Source organism: Herpailurus yagouaroundi, unplaced genomic scaffold (genome assembly GCF_014898765.1).
Source record: "Herpailurus yagouaroundi ecotype Mexico unplaced genomic scaffold, PumYag 187, whole genome shotgun sequence".
Lineage (NCBI taxonomy): Eukaryota > Metazoa > Chordata > Mammalia > Carnivora > Felidae > Herpailurus > Herpailurus yagouaroundi.
Window position 1 is genome coordinate 29,943,024 of NW_024412418.1, and position 21,036 is coordinate 29,964,059.

General features: G+C 44.8%; 1 protein-coding gene and 1 long non-coding RNA gene across 4 annotated transcripts in view; one reads left to right on the top strand and one right to left on the bottom strand.

Annotated features, from left to right (window-relative positions):
- Positions 1-9,527: 9,527 nt before the first annotated feature.
- Positions 9,528-21,036, top strand: part of LOC121043657 (uncharacterized) — a 15,169-nt gene continuing 3,660 nt past the window's right edge. Inside the window, exon 1 of the long non-coding RNA XR_005796958.1 lies at positions 9,528-10,539. This is a non-coding gene — a long non-coding RNA (uncharacterized LOC121043657). The remainder of the gene's footprint in view (positions 10,540-21,036) is intronic.
- SLC6A5 (solute carrier family 6 member 5) overlaps positions 10,920-21,036 on the bottom strand; it is a 63,541-nt gene continuing 53,424 nt past the window's right edge. For all 3 annotated transcript variants that reach the window (XM_040495625.1, XM_040495623.1, XM_040495624.1), the window contains 3 exons: positions 18,532-18,632; positions 13,818-13,985; positions 10,920-11,610 (listed from right to left, as the gene is read on the bottom strand). In XM_040495625.1, coding sequence (XP_040351559.1) covers positions 11,455-11,610; positions 13,818-13,985; positions 18,532-18,632 — 425 coding nt within the window. In that variant the 3' untranslated portion in view covers positions 10,920-11,454. The remainder of the gene's footprint in view (positions 11,611-13,817; positions 13,986-18,531; positions 18,633-21,036) is intronic.

The window sequence follows — 21,036 nt, forward strand, 5'->3', positions numbered from 1 at the left end:
CAGAAGCTTTGGTGTGTATGTGGGGGGCGGGGGGGGGGAGGGGGAATGCCAACACCTCGATTTCAGACTTCGAAGCTCCAGAACTATGAGAGTCTAAGTTTCTGTTGTGTTGAGCTTGTTCTGTGTTAAGTTTGAATAAACTAATACGAGGGGCGCCCAGGTGGCTCATTCAGTCGGGTGGCCGACTTCGGCTCAGGTCATGATCTTGCAGCCTGTGAGTTCCAGCCCCGCATGGGGCTCTGTGCTGACAGCTTGGAGCCTGGAGCCTGCTTTGAATTCTGTGTCTCCCTCTCTCTGCCCCTTCCCCATTCACCCTCTGTCTCTCTCTGTCTTTCAAAAATGAATAAATGTTTTAAAAAAATTTTTTTTAAAAAGAAAGTAGTACGAGCGCCAATGTGGTGGCAGAGCCTAGGAAAATGCAAAAAACCCCCAGTCTCCTTCACAAACCTAGCAGCCCCAGTGCTCACTATGCAACCCTAACCTTTTTGTGGGCATTTTCATTTCCTGAAACACGCATGCAATCATAAAGAGGGGTTGAATGAGTACATCCATGCACATACTTCTGTTTCAATATAAATCTATGAATTCTACAGTCACTTCCAGTGACTACATTCAGACTTAACTGACATCCAAATTAGAGGGACTTCTAGTTTGCTAAGTTAACTATTGTCCTTCAGCCTTGCAGCCACAAACACTTTTTAGAACAAAGCTACATGTAGATGTGCAGGAAGACAGAAAAATCTTGAGAGAGACAGATAGATAAAGGCACCTTATAATTCTCTAGATGAAACCCTCCTAAGCTATAACACCAATAATCTTGGATGCGTTTCAAATGTCTGATGACACGAACCAAGGTATGCACAGCCCCAGGTTTTGTTAACTGTTTTACAAGCACATGTTGTCCATTCCTATAGACCAGGGAAAAGCAGACAGTTTACCCTCAAACAGGATAGTTTCCCCCTAGAGGCAGACCTTGCCTGAACCCTGCCCAGTATGAAAACGGCTCCATTTATTACATGTAACTCTGGGAGGGTCACTGCTCTAATTGCTTTCCCTGGATTTACTCCTCAGAACAATCCAGTTAGACAAGTGGGATGATTATACCCATTTCACAGGTGTGGAAACTGAGCCATTTGCCACATAAGTGGCTTAGCCATGCTTCAAACCCAAGCAGTATGCTTGCAGAATCTGTGCCCTGAACTGTTACCCTACACTTCTTCTCCTGGGATGAAACCCGTGAATTTGGTCTCCTTGTTGAGACCTGTGGGAAATGAATCAATAGCAGCTCTGTTCCCTGCATAAGTTTTGACCAGTCAATAAAATAAAAGAGTTAGCAGGAAGCAGAGCCTGACTTTCATGACTACAGAGACAATGCTGGAAGAGCATAGCCTACCGTGGAACTCCAGATGGACTGACCATCTGCCCTCTCTCTAGGCTGGACCTTGGCATGGCCATCTGCTCCCGCTGCTATGGATAAAGCGAGAGAGTAGAAGAGAACCCACTGAGAAATGAGGACCAGTGGCTCCTGCTCATCCTCTATAAGGAGTAGGAAGAACAGGGAGTGGAATAAAGGGCAAAAAGGGTTTGAGGACCATTTCTCACCATGGAGACGAAAAGTGGGGTGAAGAGATGACGCCCCTTGATCAACTTTCAAACTTGCCTCCATGAAGGTTCCTTCTACCATCCAGTGTCGCTGGGCTGCCCACAAAATCGTGTACCCAGTCTTCCTCTCCAGGCCTTAAAATGATACTTTATTCCGAGGAGAAGTCCCATGTGCTCAACACTGCAAGAAAGTTGGGAGGAAGGCATCCTGTGATACATGCTGATACGGAACTAGGAGAGATGGAGAAGTCCTCACTAAATTATGGCTGCCACCAGCAGGCCTGATGACCTAGAGCAATGAATATCCACTGAAGGAATTTCGGGCCATGGGATGGCAGAGTGAAAGACTTTTGAACCAGGAGAGCCTGCTCTGGCTACTTTAGGCGACAACCTAGCACATCAATTCAGGACACTGGCTCTGCCAGCAACACGAAATGGAAATTGTCCTCTCCGATGCTTTTTAGGCTGCTGGCCAGAGTCACAGGCCACAAAAATCCTCCTTGCCAACAAAGTAACATTAAACTCTCCCACATGTCCCGGTGGCCCCCTGGGTCTCTTTCTAGTCATCCTAGTTTATTTTAGGACCTGTATCAGTAAGGATTCCATCTGGCTTCGTATGACACAAAAACTCCCAAATGGTAATAACTTCAATGAGAGATGTTTGATGCTCTCTAAGGCAAAAGAATTCTAGAGCTGGGCAATCCAGCTTTCATCTGGCGGTTCTATGAAGTCTTCAGGGAGTCAGGCTCCTTCCAGATCTCTGCTCCATCATCCCTAGATGTCGTTCTTATCCCTGTGATTCAATATAGCTGCTGTCACTCCACCCATGACATCCATACTCCAGATAGCAAACGTGGAATAAAGAGAAGAGCATACTTCAGTGTCCCACATATCACTTCTACTTATCTTTGCACAGAACCTAGTCATGTGGCCACTCTCCATATATCTGTTAGCTCTCACTGCATACCAACCAACCACAAAGTTGCAATGGCATACAACACTAAGTATTTATTCTCACGTATCTACAGGCTGGCTAGGGATCAGCTCATCTGGGCTGGTCTCAGCCAGGCACTTTTGCTTCAGGCCACAGTGGCCGAGCTGATTGAATTCTCACAGCAGTTCTGTGTGGCAGTTGAGTGGCTCTGGCCCACATGCCTTTCAACTGCCTTGGACCAGTGGGCTAGCCAGGACATGCTTTCCTCGTGGCACAAAGGGTCACAAACGTGCAAGTGGCAATAGGCCAGGTCTCCCAAGGCCTACATTCAAAACTGGCACACTGTCACTACTGTTTGCATGCTATTTAATTCAAGGAGCAAGAAAGACAATCTGCTTACAATGAGGACATGGCCCAGATGTGATTCAGGGTTGGGTAGAGAAGTAGAGCCAGTAGCCAATCTACTGTACCTGGCTACAGGGGGACTGGGAAATGTCACATTTGGCTGAGCAACAAGCCTAAAGTTGAAGAAGTTGCTAGAAATCCAGAGAAATTCAGTCTCCACCAGTCTCTCTCGCATTCTACCAACTTTGCAAAATACCAATGCTGGCTTAATGCAAGTTCATCTTACCCCACCTCAAGACACAGGGTGTATAGAGTTGGGAAACACTCCCAAGAAGGTAAGGGCAGGGAGGGAGTGCACGTCAAGACTATCGTGGGCTTGTGATTAGCGGTGCTCTCCACTTTTGAGCAGAGTTTTTTTGTTTGATATGGTCTATGTCAAAGCTCTCAGCCAAAGGTCAAATTCATGCTACCTCAGAAGGTAGGGCCCAAAGCTCTCTCTTTGCCCCTGTCCACAACACCAGCGTGGGATGGACGTGGCAGGTAAGTCATGCAAATGAGTATCCCTCATAAATAACCACAGAAGACCTCAGCCTCCACCAGCTGAGAGGAGAAGGCGTGAAGAAACAAGTAGCAAGATAAAAATATCCAGGCTGTCCTGGGCCACCTGAGCCACCTGCCCTGGACTCCAGACTTCACCAAGATCCAGCAACCAACATGGCAGCCCTCAGCAGGGCAAGAGTCTCCAGGGCCATTCTCCAGCCCCACCACCATGTCTGTTCCTATTGGTTCATGCCATTTCCATGCTGATTGCTCTTTTAAATGTAGCGTCTGGTGGCCCCAGTCATGTAAGTCAGGAAGGAGGTTACCTGCTAAAGACCCCCTATATTTCTAGAGTTATGACCTGGTTGGTGTCTCAGAGTTCACATGTGACATTTTTGAAAAGGCTGGTTTCTTGCAAAATCAAACCAGTGCTCTTGCCTCAAGTTTGTCCCCACTCTAATCCATCCTTGACACAGAGACCAGATCAATATTCCAAATGCACAAATCTAACAGTAAATACCCAACATTCATCTACAGTGTTAAATTTTCACATACAAACTTCGGTGGACTCCTCAGAGCAACTGTGTGAGAAGAGTATAAATGTTGCAGTTTTACAAGTGAGAGAACGGAGACATTGTGAATAAGGAAAAGGAGCTGGCACTCGATTCCAAGACAATGCTTTGTCCCTGGCATCAGAGCTGCCTCTGCCAGGAAATCTCTCTCCGCTATTCAACAACCTTCCATGGCTCCCAGGGGCCTGTCAGACAGCATCTGGGCTCTTTGTGTTGGCATTGAAGGACCTTGACTGTCAAAGCATACACTGCATTTTCAGCCTTCGTTCCCACTTCCCACACACATACACTATACTCCCAGTTTCATCCATCACTCTCTTGAAATGGTCTGTCTTATGCCCATGCCATCACTTACGTGCTTTCATCCACCCGGAGAGCTCATCTTAATACCCTCCTTACGAACAACATCCTCTCCAGGTCCCCATCTCATGAAATCTTGCCTGATCCTCTCAGCCAGAAGGAATTTCTTCCTCCATACCCCCTCGATATGTTATTATCCTAAATCCTTTCATGGCACTTGGTACTTTCCACTATATATTATGGCAACGTGTAGACCCACCTTTAAAGCCCACTCACTCTGAGTAAACTGGAGGGAAGGATCTAGTCTTACTCATGTTTTCCTTGCACATTGTTACACAGAGCTCCGTTCCTTTGTACAGAGCCAATACTCAATATTTGCTCATTCCGTTAAAAAACCGCATTACTGGGTATCTACTATGTGTCACAAACTCTTAGGTCCTGGAAACATAAATAATTAAGACCCTCGGTAGAGTGTAAAAGTAAACGAATGAATGAATGAATGGATCAATGAATAACAAAAATGTGAGTCCGTTTCAGTGTGGATCCACTCTATATACTAGTCATTATTTTCTCCTAATCCTACAAGTGTCTGGGGAAGTTTCCCAGAAAACAGGAATGGGGCTGAGCTAAATGACTCACAATATCACAATTCTCATAAAATCACAGTAAAACACAAGAAATGACTATCCCAAACCACACATAGTCTCTGTTTCACACACTAGAATGTGTAAATCAGAGAAACCCAATCTTTGTAAAGTTCAAGTATCTTAGAAGTAAACTGGAGGAGTTTCCTGTTGTAAAGAGCCCCCAAGGTGAATCTTCTAGGCAGTGACTACTCATCCCACATGGATCTCTCTGTAAATCCAGTTCCCACAAACAGGCGTTTGTAGAACTTGTGTATCACAGAGACTGCAACGAATGGCCTTGGAACTCCTTGCAACTGTGGATTCTAAATCTCTGGTTCCAGGAGAGACATCTAGAGAGAAGGAGGAAGGAAGCATCAGCAAAAGCAGAGGGGTATCAAAGGAACGAGCTCAGTGAGAAAAGAGTTGCAAAGTCCAGGAGACAAATAGCTGTGAAACAAATGGCAACAATAAGATTGGTCGGAGGAAGACAGAAGAGTTGTAAGAGCAAATGCCATATTAGCTCCTTCCAGGCAGAGCCCTGCAACACTCTGCAGCCCACAGCCAATCTGTCCTGCCATAGATGCATGAGCTCTGTGCTTCCCACATCTTGTCATTGTCCCCATTTAGGGAAAGACTATTTAAAAGGGGGTATACGAACACATCAGAGCATTTCCAAGTAAAATTCTAGGGTTTCGGGGATCTTTTGAAATGTTCCAAAGAAATACCACAAGGTCACAGTTCAGAGTGGTAACAGGGACAGGTGAAATAAACTTGAACATGAGTTGATAATTATTGAAACTGAATGACAGGGACATGGGAGTTCATTATTCCAGTCCCCACTTTTGCATATGCTTGAGAATTTTCAAAACAAAAAGTCAAAAGAAAACACAACTGAGCAATGGGGTTTCGAGAAAGAAATCTAAGATGACAAGCCAGCACCAGACTCTGATCTCACCAGGCACTCTTCTTCATCTCTCAAGACAAGGTCTTACACTGAATTTGGGACTTGCCACCTGGTCTGCCTGCTGAAGTGCATGGTTATGGACAAGACTGTGTAGGTCAATCTCATTACACAGGACGGACATGCATGCTCTTGGCAGGTTTTGAGTCAGCTTGTAAGGCCATTTCTTTTCCCCCCTACAGGTGGCCCAGCACCCCCCCCCACCCCCACCCCCCTGCCCTGGAGCCTGCCAACACAGAAGCTAAGGATAGATCAAGCTTCTGGGGTGGCAGGATCAGGTAGGAATGCCCAGCCACCAGTCTCTGCACATGACCCAGGAACTCAGGGCCCATCTCTGGGTAGGGAACATGGGGGCTCCACCCTCTTAAAAGGGGAGAATGGAATTCATTGATTTAACAGGAATAGTCTTTACACTGGGCTCTGAGTTCCTTGAGATCTGGGGCTGTTCTATTTCATATTCTGTTTTGCCTGGGGTCTAACTCAATGCAGAAGCTACGTAAATGTTTGCTGAGTTGAAATACAGTTGAAGACTGACAAAGTGGTCATTCAAATACACCCAAGGATTTAACTCGCCCAGTCCCTGTGTTCAGATGCACTCAGATTCTCTCGCTCCCTCCCTCTCCTTCCCTATGAGGGATAATTAATAATTCAGCAAACAATAGTGTGTTCTGATGATTAAGAATATAACAATTTAATTGATATTTGTTTCTGCAGCGGCGCAATATCTCATTTTCCCGGGAGGGCAGTTTTCCATTTCTGTTCCAGCTTTCTCCCAATAAAACAGATCAATCCTGGGGATACCTGAAGGCCATTTGTTAAGAAAGAAAAAAATGTGGGTAATGGGTTTGAAATAAACACAATACTATTATCATCATGTTTTAAACACTGACATTTATTTAGGGTTTGTGAACTCATACATTATTAAGATAAATTCTAATTTATATTAGTACATAATAGGCAAATATATAATACAATAAATTGCATTTGTAGACATAAATACAAAATTTGAGGTAGGGCCTCAAGAATAATGACTTTTTAAATGAATAATGCACAGTATATAATATGTACTCTGTAAGATATATATATGATGCATCATTTGTAACATAATATATTTTCTTCATGTACAGTTAATGAAAAAATATAAGGACCTGATTAGGGAACACATTTTTATTCAATAGGCAACAGTACCACATACGATGCCTGCATTTAGGACATTAGCCAGGTACACAATTTCAGAATAAACCTATTCCATGATAGGTCCATAATAAAGTGCAAAAAAAAAAAAAAAGACAAAACAGTTCCTAGTCAATTACTAAGTATCATCCTAACAATAAAATACACCTATAAGGCAAATGGTTACCTGAAGATGTATTTAATCCATGGCAGGCAAATCAAACCTCTGCTCTCAGAGATGATTCATGCCCAATCTGAAAATACTTTCTCTTTGGCTGCAGGCTGCTCAGAGGTGATCCAAGCCAAGACCACAATTCAAAATTACTTGGCCTTTCTGTACAGTTGAAGCAAACTCTGGGAATGATAGGGAGCTTTGCTTTTAGAAATCCCAGGGACACTTTGTGGAGAAATTACTATCGAGATTAAACTCACCCAAGCCTTTGCTCCCAACCTGGAAGTTTCGTGCATGACACCCACCCAGTGTGAAACAGAGGAAATGTTCCTTTGCTGGCCTTGGCCTTCAGTGCCTGCAGGACAACCTGCCATACAGCATGCTCCCACTGGAGTCAGCTGCCTCAAAGACGAGTGTCACAAACCCAAATCCAGGTACGGCAGCAGCAGTGTGATGTTGCCATCAAGCACACATTAAGCAACCATTATTGTGCAAGTCTCTGGGAAGAGGACGATGACTGATGGCCAAGGGAACAAAGAGGAAAGAAAAATTCAAATTTTAGGCATGGGAAGACCATGCTGACAGGTGAAGGTTGTCAGGCAGCACTGAGGCACATGTAGATAACAAAATAAGGACTTAGTTAAGGAAAACTCAACTCTAATGCAATATCAGCGTAAAGACAACCCAAGTCTTAGCCATTTAAAGATCATTGTATTAAATTATTTTTAAAGTGCTGCTCACTGAAGTACAAGTTACATTTCTTACACATTAAAAACACATGGGAAATTTCAAAGACGTTGAGGTCGAGATTTTGCACTGACCACAACTTTCATGCAACAAATGAATATAAAAGAAACAAACAAAATAAAACCAGACTGGACACATCTGTACATGACAAACACACAGCCCTAAAGAGACTAAAAGTTACTAAGACGCAAGACAAATATTTGCATAAGAAGCCACAACACCAACAGTTAAGAAATATACATTTTTTTTTCTCCTTTAAGGATATTACAAGGTTACTGCTTTTAACATATGGCTTTTGTTTTTCTCTGAATGGATTTCTGGCATTTGTCGGTGTTAGGAAATTATCTCACAAGTGGAAAATACCTCACCATTCTGCCCAGTAAAAACCAATGAAAATTTTTCCTCAGCAACTTGGTTTTTAACTCAGTTTGAAGGGGAATGCTCAAGGAGCCGTTTTTGACAATGCCCTTCATTTTCTTCTTACTCATTCATTTTTTTCTCATCCAATTGACTGTGGAAGAAAACACATAGCATGGAAACATCCACCTGGTTAGCATCCCAGCCAAGTGTGTGGGGGGGGGGGGGGGGCAATGTGGCAAAGGTTGATACATGATGACGAATCAGCTTGGATGCTGAACATCTGTCTGCCAGGGAAAGCCTCAAAGTTGAACATGGCTAGAGAAATGGGTAAAAACGGAGTTTACAAAGTCACCGTTTCCAGATAAGTTCGGAACCTTTCACCTTTCAGCAAATTTTACATGAAAATTGGCAATTGTAGGGAAAGGAAAAACACTCTGGCTGTTCAGGGAACAGCTAGCTACTGGGTCTCAGCCTGGACAAATCTGGACAAACACAAACGTAGCTGCCTCCAACTGTAACATTCACAGCAGAATGTAGCTAGCAAGGAGGCCCCTGCCCTCACAAGTCAACTTGCAGTTCAAGTTCATATGAGACAAACCTGGCAGCAGCCGTCGGGTACCCCCCTCCCCTTCTTTTAATCACGACAGCAATAATCAGCAGAAATGGGGTTGGCATCCAGCATCGGACTCCAGTTTTAGCCAAGAGGCAGGAGAGGGAAGCCAAAATCATTCGCCCTGACACAAACACACCAGTCCCATGAGAGAATGCTAATTGATTTCAGCTCTTTTCTTCAGGCTTCAAATTGGAAAAGCTAGAGATAATTTCCAAACCTAAGTTTTTCCTCCCTGCCTCTCCAGCTCCACCAGTTATCACCTGGAGACGCTAATTTTTGGTACCACTATGTGAAATCTGCTACAGTAAGGGGGGTTCTCATCAATATGGCTTTCTTGGGGAGACCAGTGTTCATGGCAGACAAGTCACTATGGGAAACACGGGGGCATTTGAGGCCGCAGCTCAGGTTCCTAACACTGTGTCTACGGGAAGCTCAGTTTAGTCTCTGTGATAGATTCTAGTAAGTTCTAGCTTTGGGAAATAGGCAGAAAAGGAAAACAAAGAGGGAAGAACAAACAGACACTGCAGACAAAAGAGATGAAAACCTACAGTTCAAAACCCATCTCTGTTTCCTTTTCTCCCATCCAAGTACTAACCAGGCCCGACCCTGCTTAGCTTCTGAGATCAGACAAGATCGGGCGCGTTCAGGGTGGTATGGCCATAGACTCTGTTTCCTTTTCTAAAGTTTCCACAGGCAGTTCTCAAAAACGGGAAAATCACGTCAGTGTTGGCAAATGACAATGATATTTGCCCTAGAAAAAGAAGAGCTCGGTAAAATGAGTTGAGACCTCTTTTTAAACCAATGAAGTCATTTAAAGTAAAAACATGTTACATTAAGGTCTTTTGTTAGGGTTCACTGCTGTTGAACGGGATGAAAATGTCACATCAATACACAAGATTTAAACTGAAAACTTTGCCTGAGACCCTGTAATGTGACGACAAACAAGTAAGAAAGTGATTGAGATGGTATCCCCTAAAGAAAACAATTTTTAGGTTCAGATATTATTACTGTAAGGAAAAAAAAAATCCGGACTACACTATTCTAAACTCACCATCTCTACAGTGGTTCTTAAGATATTTATAAGGACAGAAATCACCACTACGCATACAGACTACATGAACACATATCACATTTAAAAATCTCATATATGCATGTTCAGGATACAAGAAGATAATAAAGGTCACGGCTTCGCCAATCTCTGCAGACATATGATTCGCTCTCATTAGAGCACAGTTAAGAGTATTGTGAATTGGGAAGTCTTAAAATTGAATCGGCTAAATGTAGTCTTAAAAGCTATAGTCTTAATTGGCTCACTTGCTACTTACCTAAGCTGTATTTACCAGAAATTTCTGTAAATACAGTGACCTAAAATGTACTACCAGCACATGGACTATCATGGTTGCTTTCAACTAAACTCTCCGTTTCTTTGATTTCTCTATGACCACAGTTGGCATTTACTGTGAATGAAAAAGAGTAAAAATTGAGAAGTGTTCTGTCTTGTAGGAGGTTATGTCTTATATATAGAAAATATATAGACACAAACGGGTAAGTCTTGTTTTCCCCGAGGTTGGAAGACCAGGGATCTACAGCTCATGTAGAATGTCATGTAGAAACTAGAATGGAGCTCTGCTATGACCATACAGAGGCAAATTACAGGATGGCTCCTTGTGCACAGGTGGAGGAAATGATGAAGAGAATTCACAAATATAGTTACTTCAGAAAAAAGAAAAAGCAGAAGACAAGTGAAGGAAGAAAACTCTCCACTGAGATTCGCAGTGCGCAGAGACAAGTCTCTGAGTTCTTGGCACACTTGAGACAGTTGGCCCAAATGAGGGAAAACAGATCCCCAATTGTAAATGGAAATCTACAATTGGACACCCCAGCGGTGTCCGCATCCACTGGTTTGTCTTATCCTAAACCATTTTCAGACCCCTGCCGACCATCTAAATATACAATTGGACACCCCAGCGGTGTCCGCATCCACTGGTTTGTCTTATCCTAAACCATTTTCAGACCCCTGCCGACCATCTAAATATACCCTCCTAAACTTCCTGCATCTGAATGAAATCACTACATTGCTCAGCTCAGCAACACTATGGAGCCCAAACAACAGTCTTGTAATTCTGCCATTTTATATAAGCCTCCATGGCACCACCAAGGACAACACACAGTGGATACCCCCGCCCGACTGGGTCTCGCGTACCTACTCGTGACTTCACCGGAAAGTGCCCACTCACCTAGTTGATCCACTCCTGCCGGGTAAAGCCTGAGCTTCCAACCCCTCTGGAAACTGACGCCATGGACACAGGCAAAGCGCCTCAAGTGGTCTGTCTAGCTCCTCACTACAGCATGCGACACCGTGTCCTACTTTTCTATATAACCATTCTCATGCATGGACATGAACCAAGACGTGAGGAGAGAGAAGAAAATGGGAAGAAAGCCGGGGAAAACCTTAGGGGAGGCAGAGAGGAAAAACAGGATCAAGTCCGGGCCATCCCATGCCATTGGACTAGCACTGGGTACCCAGTTCCAAATCCTTCACTGGCAGTTTGAGTCCCAGGGAAGAGGTTCCCAAAGGGTCGATCATGTTCTTGTAACGCTCCCCACGGTGCTGAGCTAAGAACGGGCCCCAGTCCGGCTGTGGCGAGCACACCAACTTCAGCCTCTGCAAAGAAGCCAAAGACACACAGGGTCACAGAAGTAACACGCCACCCCTCCCCTAGGCACCACCCATCTATCCCCAAACTGCTTAATACCACTTTTGCCAGAACCTTCCTTAAGCCAAGAGGTCCCCGGCCAAGAGAAGCGGTTAGGAAGATAGCCCTCTTAATTAACGAGGTCAAGGGACGTTAAAGAGGAGACGTAGTTTGGTTCCCTTGAAGTTATTTACATCGCCCTGCGAGCAATATAACAATTGCTCAGAGTTTGCCTTGCACAAGATTAACAGAGGATAAAGGACCCAGATTTTAATTATACATTTTTTCCTTCCAAATGAAGAGAATTCGCAAGCTTCTCTCTCCACTGCCAGACGCAGTCTGTAAAAGACACGCGCTCAGTTACTGTTGTTCCATAATCCCAACAGTAGGTTGTTACATCAAAATAATTGGATTTTGTTTAGCATATTTCCCCAAAGTATATAAATGGCCGGGAAAAAAAAAAACACAACCCCAAAAACACACTGCCAAGAGTGAGCAAAGATTTTAATTATCTGTTGACAAAAAATATATGCTCCTGACTCGGTTCAGCAGTGTAGGCGAGCCAGAAATAATGGGACTGTCTCTGATCCTTCAACTGAACTTTTTACAGAAAACATAATTTGATGGGAAAATTTTCTAGAAAAAAGTTAAGAAAACATATTTCAGACTCCATAAGGGGGAACAATTATATGTTTATTACCTATTAAAGTGAAGCTATTTCTTATAGCTGTTAGTTTAATCTCCCCTTAATCATCAGTATGCAACCTTTGTGTCCCAAATCAACCATAACAAATTTATAGAACCAACTCATCAGTTTAGGGAATTTCGGCCTAAGACAAAAGTAGCAGAGGCTACACTAGCTTCTGTTCAAAGGGAATGAGATTTCTGGGTCAGTTGGTGGGAGGTTCATCTGGGGCAAGAGGGAGACAGCCCTGGGGGTAAAGGGGCCCACAGTAATTTACCTCAAGGGGACAGCAGACAATTTCCTGAGGATGCAAACTGGAATACCGCTTCAGTAAGGAGACTCCTATATTCCCTTTGTCAACTCTGTCTCCATTTTCAGTCCATTGAAAATAAAAGCCACCCCCTCTGTGGGATGTTCCGGAGACCTCTCTTCCTCTTCTCAATCTGACCAAGAGCCAAGCCCATACACCTGTTCTTCGCTGCCCTCTATTGGCAGGTGTTTCTTTGCCTTGGTCTATCCCAAGGCCTCTGAAACTTGAGTGTGCATCAGAATCACCTGGTGGGCTGGTTAAACTACAGACTGGGGGTGGGGGGGGTGGGGGGGGCTGGTTCCCGTTCCCCACCTCTGGTTCAGTGGAGCCAGCTGGAGCCTGCTCATTTGCATTTCCAACAAGCTCCCAGGTGGTGCTGATGCTGCCAGTCCCGGGGCCAAACCCTGAGGAGCACCGGTCTGGTCCAAAAGGTCCAACCTCTGGATTTTCAAGACAGAGGCAGTGCTGATCTGTCCCTAGCACGCCTGAGCCAGAGACTTCTCATAAGTAACAAAAGCCTGACCACACTTCACTGGTGGCTGAACAAGTGGCAATGCGTTCCCAGACACCCTGGAGTCAGGGTGGGGATTTTTTTTTTTTTCTTTAGAAATGAAGGAAGTATCCATCAAGGGATTAACAAGGACAGGTCTCGCCTCACACCAGCCATGCCCCGGACCTCTCATTACATTGTATGGGGATGGTGACATGTTCATGAGCTTGGACCCCTCAGCCATTCTAATACCAGTCCAACAGCAAGGGGTAGTGATTTAAAACGTAATGGGAATAGATGTTTGGAGGGAGAAGACTTGGACAGAGATGCACATCAGGAAAGCGGGAATCTGACGTGTGGTTAAAAACCAAATATCAGATGTAAACTGTGGGTAAGGGGAGAGGGGGAGGGGAACTCCAGGAAAGAGGAGACATGATCTCTTATTCCCCAGAGCTGCCAGGGCATTGAGGAAGAGCATAACAGCTTGGCCTGCGGATCGGCTAAGTCTCTCCATTAGAGGAATAATACATAATAAAAACGGGTTTAATAGAAACGGTGGCAACTGTGATCACTTAATCACCAAGTCTCCCTGGAGAATAAGTTTACCGAATCTGTTCTTTTTTAATGCACGGAGCTCTGAGAACTTCTCCCTCGGGAGGGGATGGCAAGGAAAAGGAGTTGATGGAATTACCTCAATAAATCTGCCAGGGGCCAGATGCATTTTTATCACAAACATAATTGGAATCCAGATAACCGAACAGGCGAGCATCAGCCATCCGAGCACCATGGACCAGTTAGGGTAGCGATAAGAGCCATAGGTCATGGGCTCCCACTGGTAAAAGCTGAAGCAAAGGATAAACTAGGAAGAAAAGAGAAACACATGTGTTAGGCTGGTGATGCGAAGTGTTCATTCCTAAGAGCCAGGTATTGAGCCCCTGCCATCAGTTTGCTGCTTTCCTATCTATGATCCCATGTTATATCCAGACCAACCCTGAAAGAGGTATTATTAATAATCCATTTTCCAAATGAAGAAACTGAATTTCAGGAGGAAGATGACACACACTTGGCCAGCTGCATTTGCCATCTCCCAGAACTGAGCAACGTGTATGGGTACACACACACACAGGCTGTGAAGACACTGTAAGGGCCATACATCAAGGGGACTGATGCGTGGAGCTGGGCGTATTTAAAGGGTTGTCTGTACTTTCTATAGTGGATAATCAAGCTTTTGTTGTGAGAAAGAATCCATTCAATGTAGGTATTTAAACAAAAATTTTTTAATGTTTAGTTTTGAGAGACAGAGAAACAGAACCTGAGTGGGGGAGGAGCAGAGAATGAGGGAGACACAGAATCTGAAGCAGGCTCCAGGCTCTGAGCTGTCAGCACAGAGCCCGACACGGGGCTTGAACCCACGAACCGTGAGATCATGACCTGAGCCGAAGTCGGATGCCTAACCAAGTGAGCCACCCAGGTGCCCCTAAATGTATGTATTTTAATATTTTTAGAAATGAGTTGATGGGGTGCCTGGGTGGCTCAGTCGTTTAAGTGTCCTACTTCGGCTCAGGTCATGATCTCATGTTCTGTGGGTTCGAGGCCCTCATCAGGCTCTGTGCTGACAGCCCACTCATGCTCTCTCTCTCTCTCCCTCAATTTCTCTCAAAAATGAATAAACATTAAAAAATAAAAACAAAAATAAATAAATAAATGAGTTGAATCTACCTTGACTTCTCCTTGAATGGGGAATGGCCCGTATCCAGGCGCTGCCTTTAAAGCTGGCAGAGTGAGGCCAGGAGTGGTTGGCAAGCAGTGACTGAGCCTGAAGCTGAGTCCTATAATAAACCATGGGGCACAGAGTGGGCGCACGGCGCACTCTCAACCGACTCAAGATGAACGGGCCGTGTCACCCAACAGTGGGCCAAGAGCCAAGAGGCCAGCAGGCTGATCTCGGTTCCACTGCTAGCTAGAGGAGGGACCCTCATGTCTCAGACTTCTCTGCTACAAAAAGGATATATTTCACACTGCGTACACAACACACAGGGGCTTTCTGGGAACAATGGTCTGATATTTACTCAAAAGTCCCCTCTCAATTTGAAGAGAGGTGATGAGTCATTTTCTGCCCATTATCTGCATCACTGCACACTTCGGCAGGAGCAAGGAGCACCCTCTGAAAGCAAGTTTAGAGCAACTGAAAAGGAACAAGGGAACACCCGTGGGAACAAGGGAACACAAAGAGAGGCACTGGAAAAGACAGAACAGGGGTTCTAACTGTTCTTGCCACACCTTCGGGGAGCACTGACCTCAGAAACTATGTTCTTGCCCATGTTCATAGCGGCAATATAGTAGCAGCCGAGAATAATGTACCTAATAATGATGACATAAGTCCTGCCTTCCCCCCCCCCCCCGACCCTGCCGCCCCGCACATGTCATTCTATCTTAAGCAGTAAAATAATGGCCCAGAAATGATTGGAGGGAATTATGTCAGCAAAGATGATATATGGAAGTGTTTTAGAAAAGCATGAAGCACTATACAAATGTAAGGCATATCTATATTATTGCTGCAAAGCCCAGGCTGCTGGGCCAAGTGATTATTTCAATGCAACAATAATTCAATGTATTGATCTGAAGCAACATGAGCCTGAAGACGGCTGTCGAAAACGCTGCTCCTACGGAAAGAGATGCCTTACTCTAGGCCCCTTTTTAAACATTTGCCCCTAGAGTTACAAACTTTATTAACCAGTCTATTGGAAGAATGGCCTAATGTAATTATGGTAAGTTACTCCATTTCATTTACTATATAAATAGCAATACATCTGCTTATGTGTGCACATAATTCAGTAACGTGATCTGACTATGTATACAATAATTGCATGGGGAATATTTATAGCTCTATAAATCCAAGAAGGCACATATAAAAATGATCAATTTCATTTCAGAGGTTTCTAAGTAATTTAAACCCATAATCTCAGTTCATTCCAGCATACCACAAATACTCGCTTTACAGAAGGGCAAGTGGCAAAAAATAAGTGTTAGGCTTGGTCCTTTGGTACCCATTTCCAGTTGCACAAATTCCACATCAAACTTATGTGCGCACACCTGTTCTTGCCATAAATTTCCCTCTGCCAAGCCAACTTTGATAAAACCCTGCCTCAGACAAGCCTGGCCATGAGAGATAATAATTTAACCACTGAGTCAGGCCCACCCTGACATTTTGCTGATGGCAGCCAAGGAAGGAGAGAGGTACATCAGTTGACAATGGATTTGGACCGCTTCTACTTGTCCATGGCTCCCAAACACAGAAGGGGAATCTGGATCAGGAGCTTTTCTGGGATCTCTACAGGTTTCTGATGGGAGTTTCATAATTGAAATCAAGAAAGCACAGCATGTTGAGAAACTTTCTCAAAAAACACAGCAAGTCCCTGCAATTTCTTTTCCCTGACTCTCTGCTCACAGAGATTAGAATTACTTTAATTCCAAACTGGCCAAACTCCACTTGGAAGTGAAAGCACTGAGTTTCTAGAAATTTATTAGAGTGTGGGCTTGAGGCCTAGAAGCCCTGGATTCAAGTCTCAGCTCTGCCTCCTGAAAGCTTTGTGGCCTTGGTCAAGCTCCTTAGCCTCCCTGGGCCTCAGCTCACATAACTGTAAAATGGGGGAAAGGATCACCCACTAAGCAGAGTGGTTGGAAGCTTTAGGGGCAAAGTGCCTTCCTCCAAACAGACCTCCACAAATGGTGGTGCCGGTTCTTACGTTTATGTGATACGTTTCTGCAAAATATAATAAAATTCTCTGAAGCTTAATCTCTTCCAAGACAGGAAGGAAAGTCAGGTCTTGATTTCACCCAAGAATAAATCATATGTGGTGGTGACTGGGGGAAACAGTGAAGCTCAGGAGAGCCAGAGAATGCCCCCAGGCAGGAGAGTTTCAAAGTCCCCCCCCCCCCACCCCCACCAATTAGGTAAATCTGAGCTCTTCATATACATTTCAGTCCTAAACTCAAGAAACTGGAAAATCCATTTTGATTCTTTTCACCCCTCGTGCCCCAGATCTAGTGGGACTTTTCTGACAAATTATCGCCTCTAAAATGTGAGCATTGATGTGGGCCTCTCAGTATGGTGTTCATGTCAGTGCAGAGGGAGATAAATGCTGAATGGTTTTTCTGTCTAAACTTATGTCTTTTCAGAAATCAGTTGAGGTGTTTTGATTAAAATTCACTCTGTGACAGTTGAAAAAAAAAAAAAAAGAGGGGCGCCTGGGTGGCTCAGTCGGTTAAGCATCCGACTTCAGCTCAAGTCATGATCTCACGGTCCGGTCCGTGAGTTCAAGCCCCGCATCAGGTTCTGTGCTGACCGCCCAGAGCCTGGAGCCTGTTTCGGATTCTGTGTCTCCCTCTCTCTGACCCTCCCCCGTTCATGCTCTGTCTCTCTCTGTCTCAAAAATAAATAAATGTTAAAAAAATTTTTTTTAAATAAATAAAAAATTAAAAAAAAAAAGGAAATACATATTTTCTTTACAATTTTACTTCATCCTGTCTTGTTTTCCTTTAGAGAACCTGGTGCTGAAGTTAAACAACGGTCTTAATCTGGTTTCCAGTGCCACCTGCCGGCTGCAACCAGAACTACAGCCAGCTTCCTGCCGCCTTGCTTTGATAACACCCATCACAAGCCAGGGAAGCGGAGGAAAGACAAGGTCGCGGTCAATTACTGTGCTTGGAGGGTGAATTAAGGCAAAGCCTTCAGCCTGTATCACAATAAAGGAAGGGACGGGATGTGCATGCAAGTCCCTATGCAGATTTACTGACACATGAAGGGCTCTGATATTTAAAAAGATGAATGTTAGATGATCTCAAAATGTCATTGTCACACTTGAGGATGATGAGATAGTTCTCAAAAAACAATAAAAGTGAACCATAAAGGTCTAATTTATGCTATCTTGGTTGTAGAGCAGCTCTACTGAGTAGTGGTTAAGAGCAAGAGTCCTGGAGCCTTTTGCCTGGGCTCGAACCCAGGCAGTGGTTGCTAATTATTAGATGTGCAGTGCTAGGTAAGTCACATAGCCTCTGGGTGTCAGCTTCCTCATCTGTGAAATGGAGGCGACTGCAACGCTAGCCCCGCAAGGCTGCTGTGAGGGAGAGATGTGGTGACACACATAAAGTTCTCTGAACAGAGCCCGGACCGTGGGTAGCATGCGGGAAATGTGACTGTAATCTGCTAACAGTACATGAGGAAATGTTCTGTAAGGTTGTTCCAAACTGCATGAGTCACCGCTAAGCACCTTCAGGTGGGCCACTAGATCTCTCTGAACCTCAGTTTCCTCTTCTGGAAGGCAAGAATAATACACCTTGTTCAAACGTAAAGCACCACATACATAGGCGAGATCCAACTACATGATAAAGCGTGCAGTCCTTACCGTTAAAATGGTTGGAGTTACGAACGCCCAGCAGACTTTCCAGAAAATGTTTGGCTGGAATCCAATCATCATTTCTATATCTTCACAGAATCTTTGCAAGCCTGCAAATAGACAAGTGGAGACAGCATGAGGTACAGTGGCAGGGGGTTGGGGGAAGGGAGGGTAGAGGACAGGGTCTAGAGGCCCTCACTCAAGTAAGTGCCATTGGCTAGGGATGGCCCCAGACTGGTGTCAGCATGACCCCTATTATGCAAGAAACCATCAGACAAATGATTCGCTGCCAGGAAGATTAGGGCAACTGAACATTTAAATAGATATTAAATATGCTCTGCAGTGAGGGTCAAAAATGTCATCCCAAGGTAACATCTAAAAAGCTCAATTGCAGTCTAGCCCAGGCGTCTCAGCACTGCCACAGCCAGGCATAGTCACCTGTGCGGCTGTTTTCACAGACGGCCTTATGTGCTTAGCAACAACTTCGGCAAAATCCATTACGATCGTGGTCAATAAGCACAGTGTATTACGAAAGCCTTGGGATTTAGAGTGAGAGTCACTACATATTAGTTTTTGTCCCCACCCTCCCAAGGACACTCTTCCATGAGCCAATTTATCTTCACTCTGTGTAAGATGGCAATGGCCATTGCCCACTCTGTCGGAGCTCAAAGGACTGCTGTCCTGGTCACCGATCAACTTCACTGAAGTATCAAGCAGAGGAGATGGTTATTCTCATGGCCACACATAACTACCATCCCCACACACTCACAGTTTACCAAGACCTTTAAGCTACTCCTTGGACGGAGGGGCCACTGAGGAAGGTTTTGGAAAGGGACAGCTTCTCATATTGTTTCCTGAGCTCATCAGAAGCATGGCTTTCCCCCAAGTGTGGGTCGCCATGCTGATGGGACAGGAAAGCTCCCTGAATTCAAGCTTCAGTGAGCCAGTAGTTCTGACCAGGGGCCCAGGAGCCTCAGCTTAAATCTCCCCCTTGCTTTATCCTCTGGTCATTTATGTGAAAAGTAGGTACCCTGCAGGTCAAGAGGAGCAGAGGCACTCCTCAGGGAAAGCCCCCATTTCCACTACGCCTCCTCCTTTCAGGAATAATCCCTTGCACATCTTGAGACCTTCTTGTTTGAGACATTGGCCACTTGTTCCTCCAGTTCCTGGGCTTTCCCAACCCCCTTAGGTTTCTGGGTCCTCTGCCCTTAGTCCCATGAGGAGCAGGGGGATTCAGTTTCTGGGGGCTCCCCTTCCAGTCCTCACTTGCTATCTCTTACCCTTGGCCATCCCCTCCCTGTGTAGCACCTGTACGAGCTGCCTTCACCTGACCTGTGCCCCTGTCCCCACCTCAGCCCAGAGTTATCCTCTAGCCTTGTCCCCTCAATGCCTGCTCTGTGCTGCACGGCAGCAGGAAAGAATAATGTGATATGAAAAAGCAATCTCTTGCTGGGGTAGAAAGCAGACACTGGTATTCCTTCAGGGAACAAAATAGTTCATCTCAACCCCTTTTTTAAAAATGACCCTGATAATATTCTATATCTTGATCTGGATGCTGGTTACCTAGGGGTAAAAATTCATTCAGCTGTATACTCAGTTATGTGTTCCTTCCTGTATACACGATGTTATACTTCAATATTAAAGTTTACCCTCAAAAGTCCACTCTAGCCATCATCCTCAAAATAATGGATCCTGAGACCTTCCATAGTCCTCAGCTCCTGTTATTTGCTTCTACTCCATGCCAAGCCCAGACCCAGAATGTCAGCTAACTCTCATGATCATGAATCACCAGGCCCTGCTGACAGCAGCCATGAAGGAGGACAGCCAAGACTGAGGTTAGCTATAGAGCAGCCTGCTCTGGGAACGGTGTGGGAGGTTCACCAAAGACAGCTGTTCTCAACTCACTCTAAAGTTTCTCAGGTGGCAGCTGAGCTTCCTATTCTATCTTAAACCCTGATCAGGGTCAATCACAATGTGGTACAAGGGAAAGAGTGCTGGATGGGGAGTTAGGATCTAAGAATTGAACCCCTGTTCCGCCTCTAATTCATGGTGTGATCTCAGGAAAGGTATTCTGTTTCTGAGCCTTTGTTGGTTTGCTGGGGGGACTGGAGAGGTCAATCCATGACACAAAGAGGCTCCAGGTTGCTTATATTCACAGGCAAGAACTTCATGCCATGAGCAGCTGACCTGACCCTCTTTGGATTTGTTATTTGTGCATGTTCTTTAGTGTTATCAAATGCCTTCAAATGAGTGGCCTCTCCGAGCAGTGAGGGGAGAAACTCAAAGGAATAGAAATCAAAACTAAGGCCCAGAAAAATAGACATAAGACACTGAAGGAAGCCTGAGTTTTTAAAAAAGAAGATTCTAGAAGTTTCTGCTATTGTTTTCAATTCTGTTACCAGATTATTCCTCTCCAATAGACCATCCCCAAGAGATGATGATGTACAGCTTGACTGGGAAACTGATTTGATGGAGTGCAGGGTTAGACACGAGGAAGACACAGAGATGGCCTCC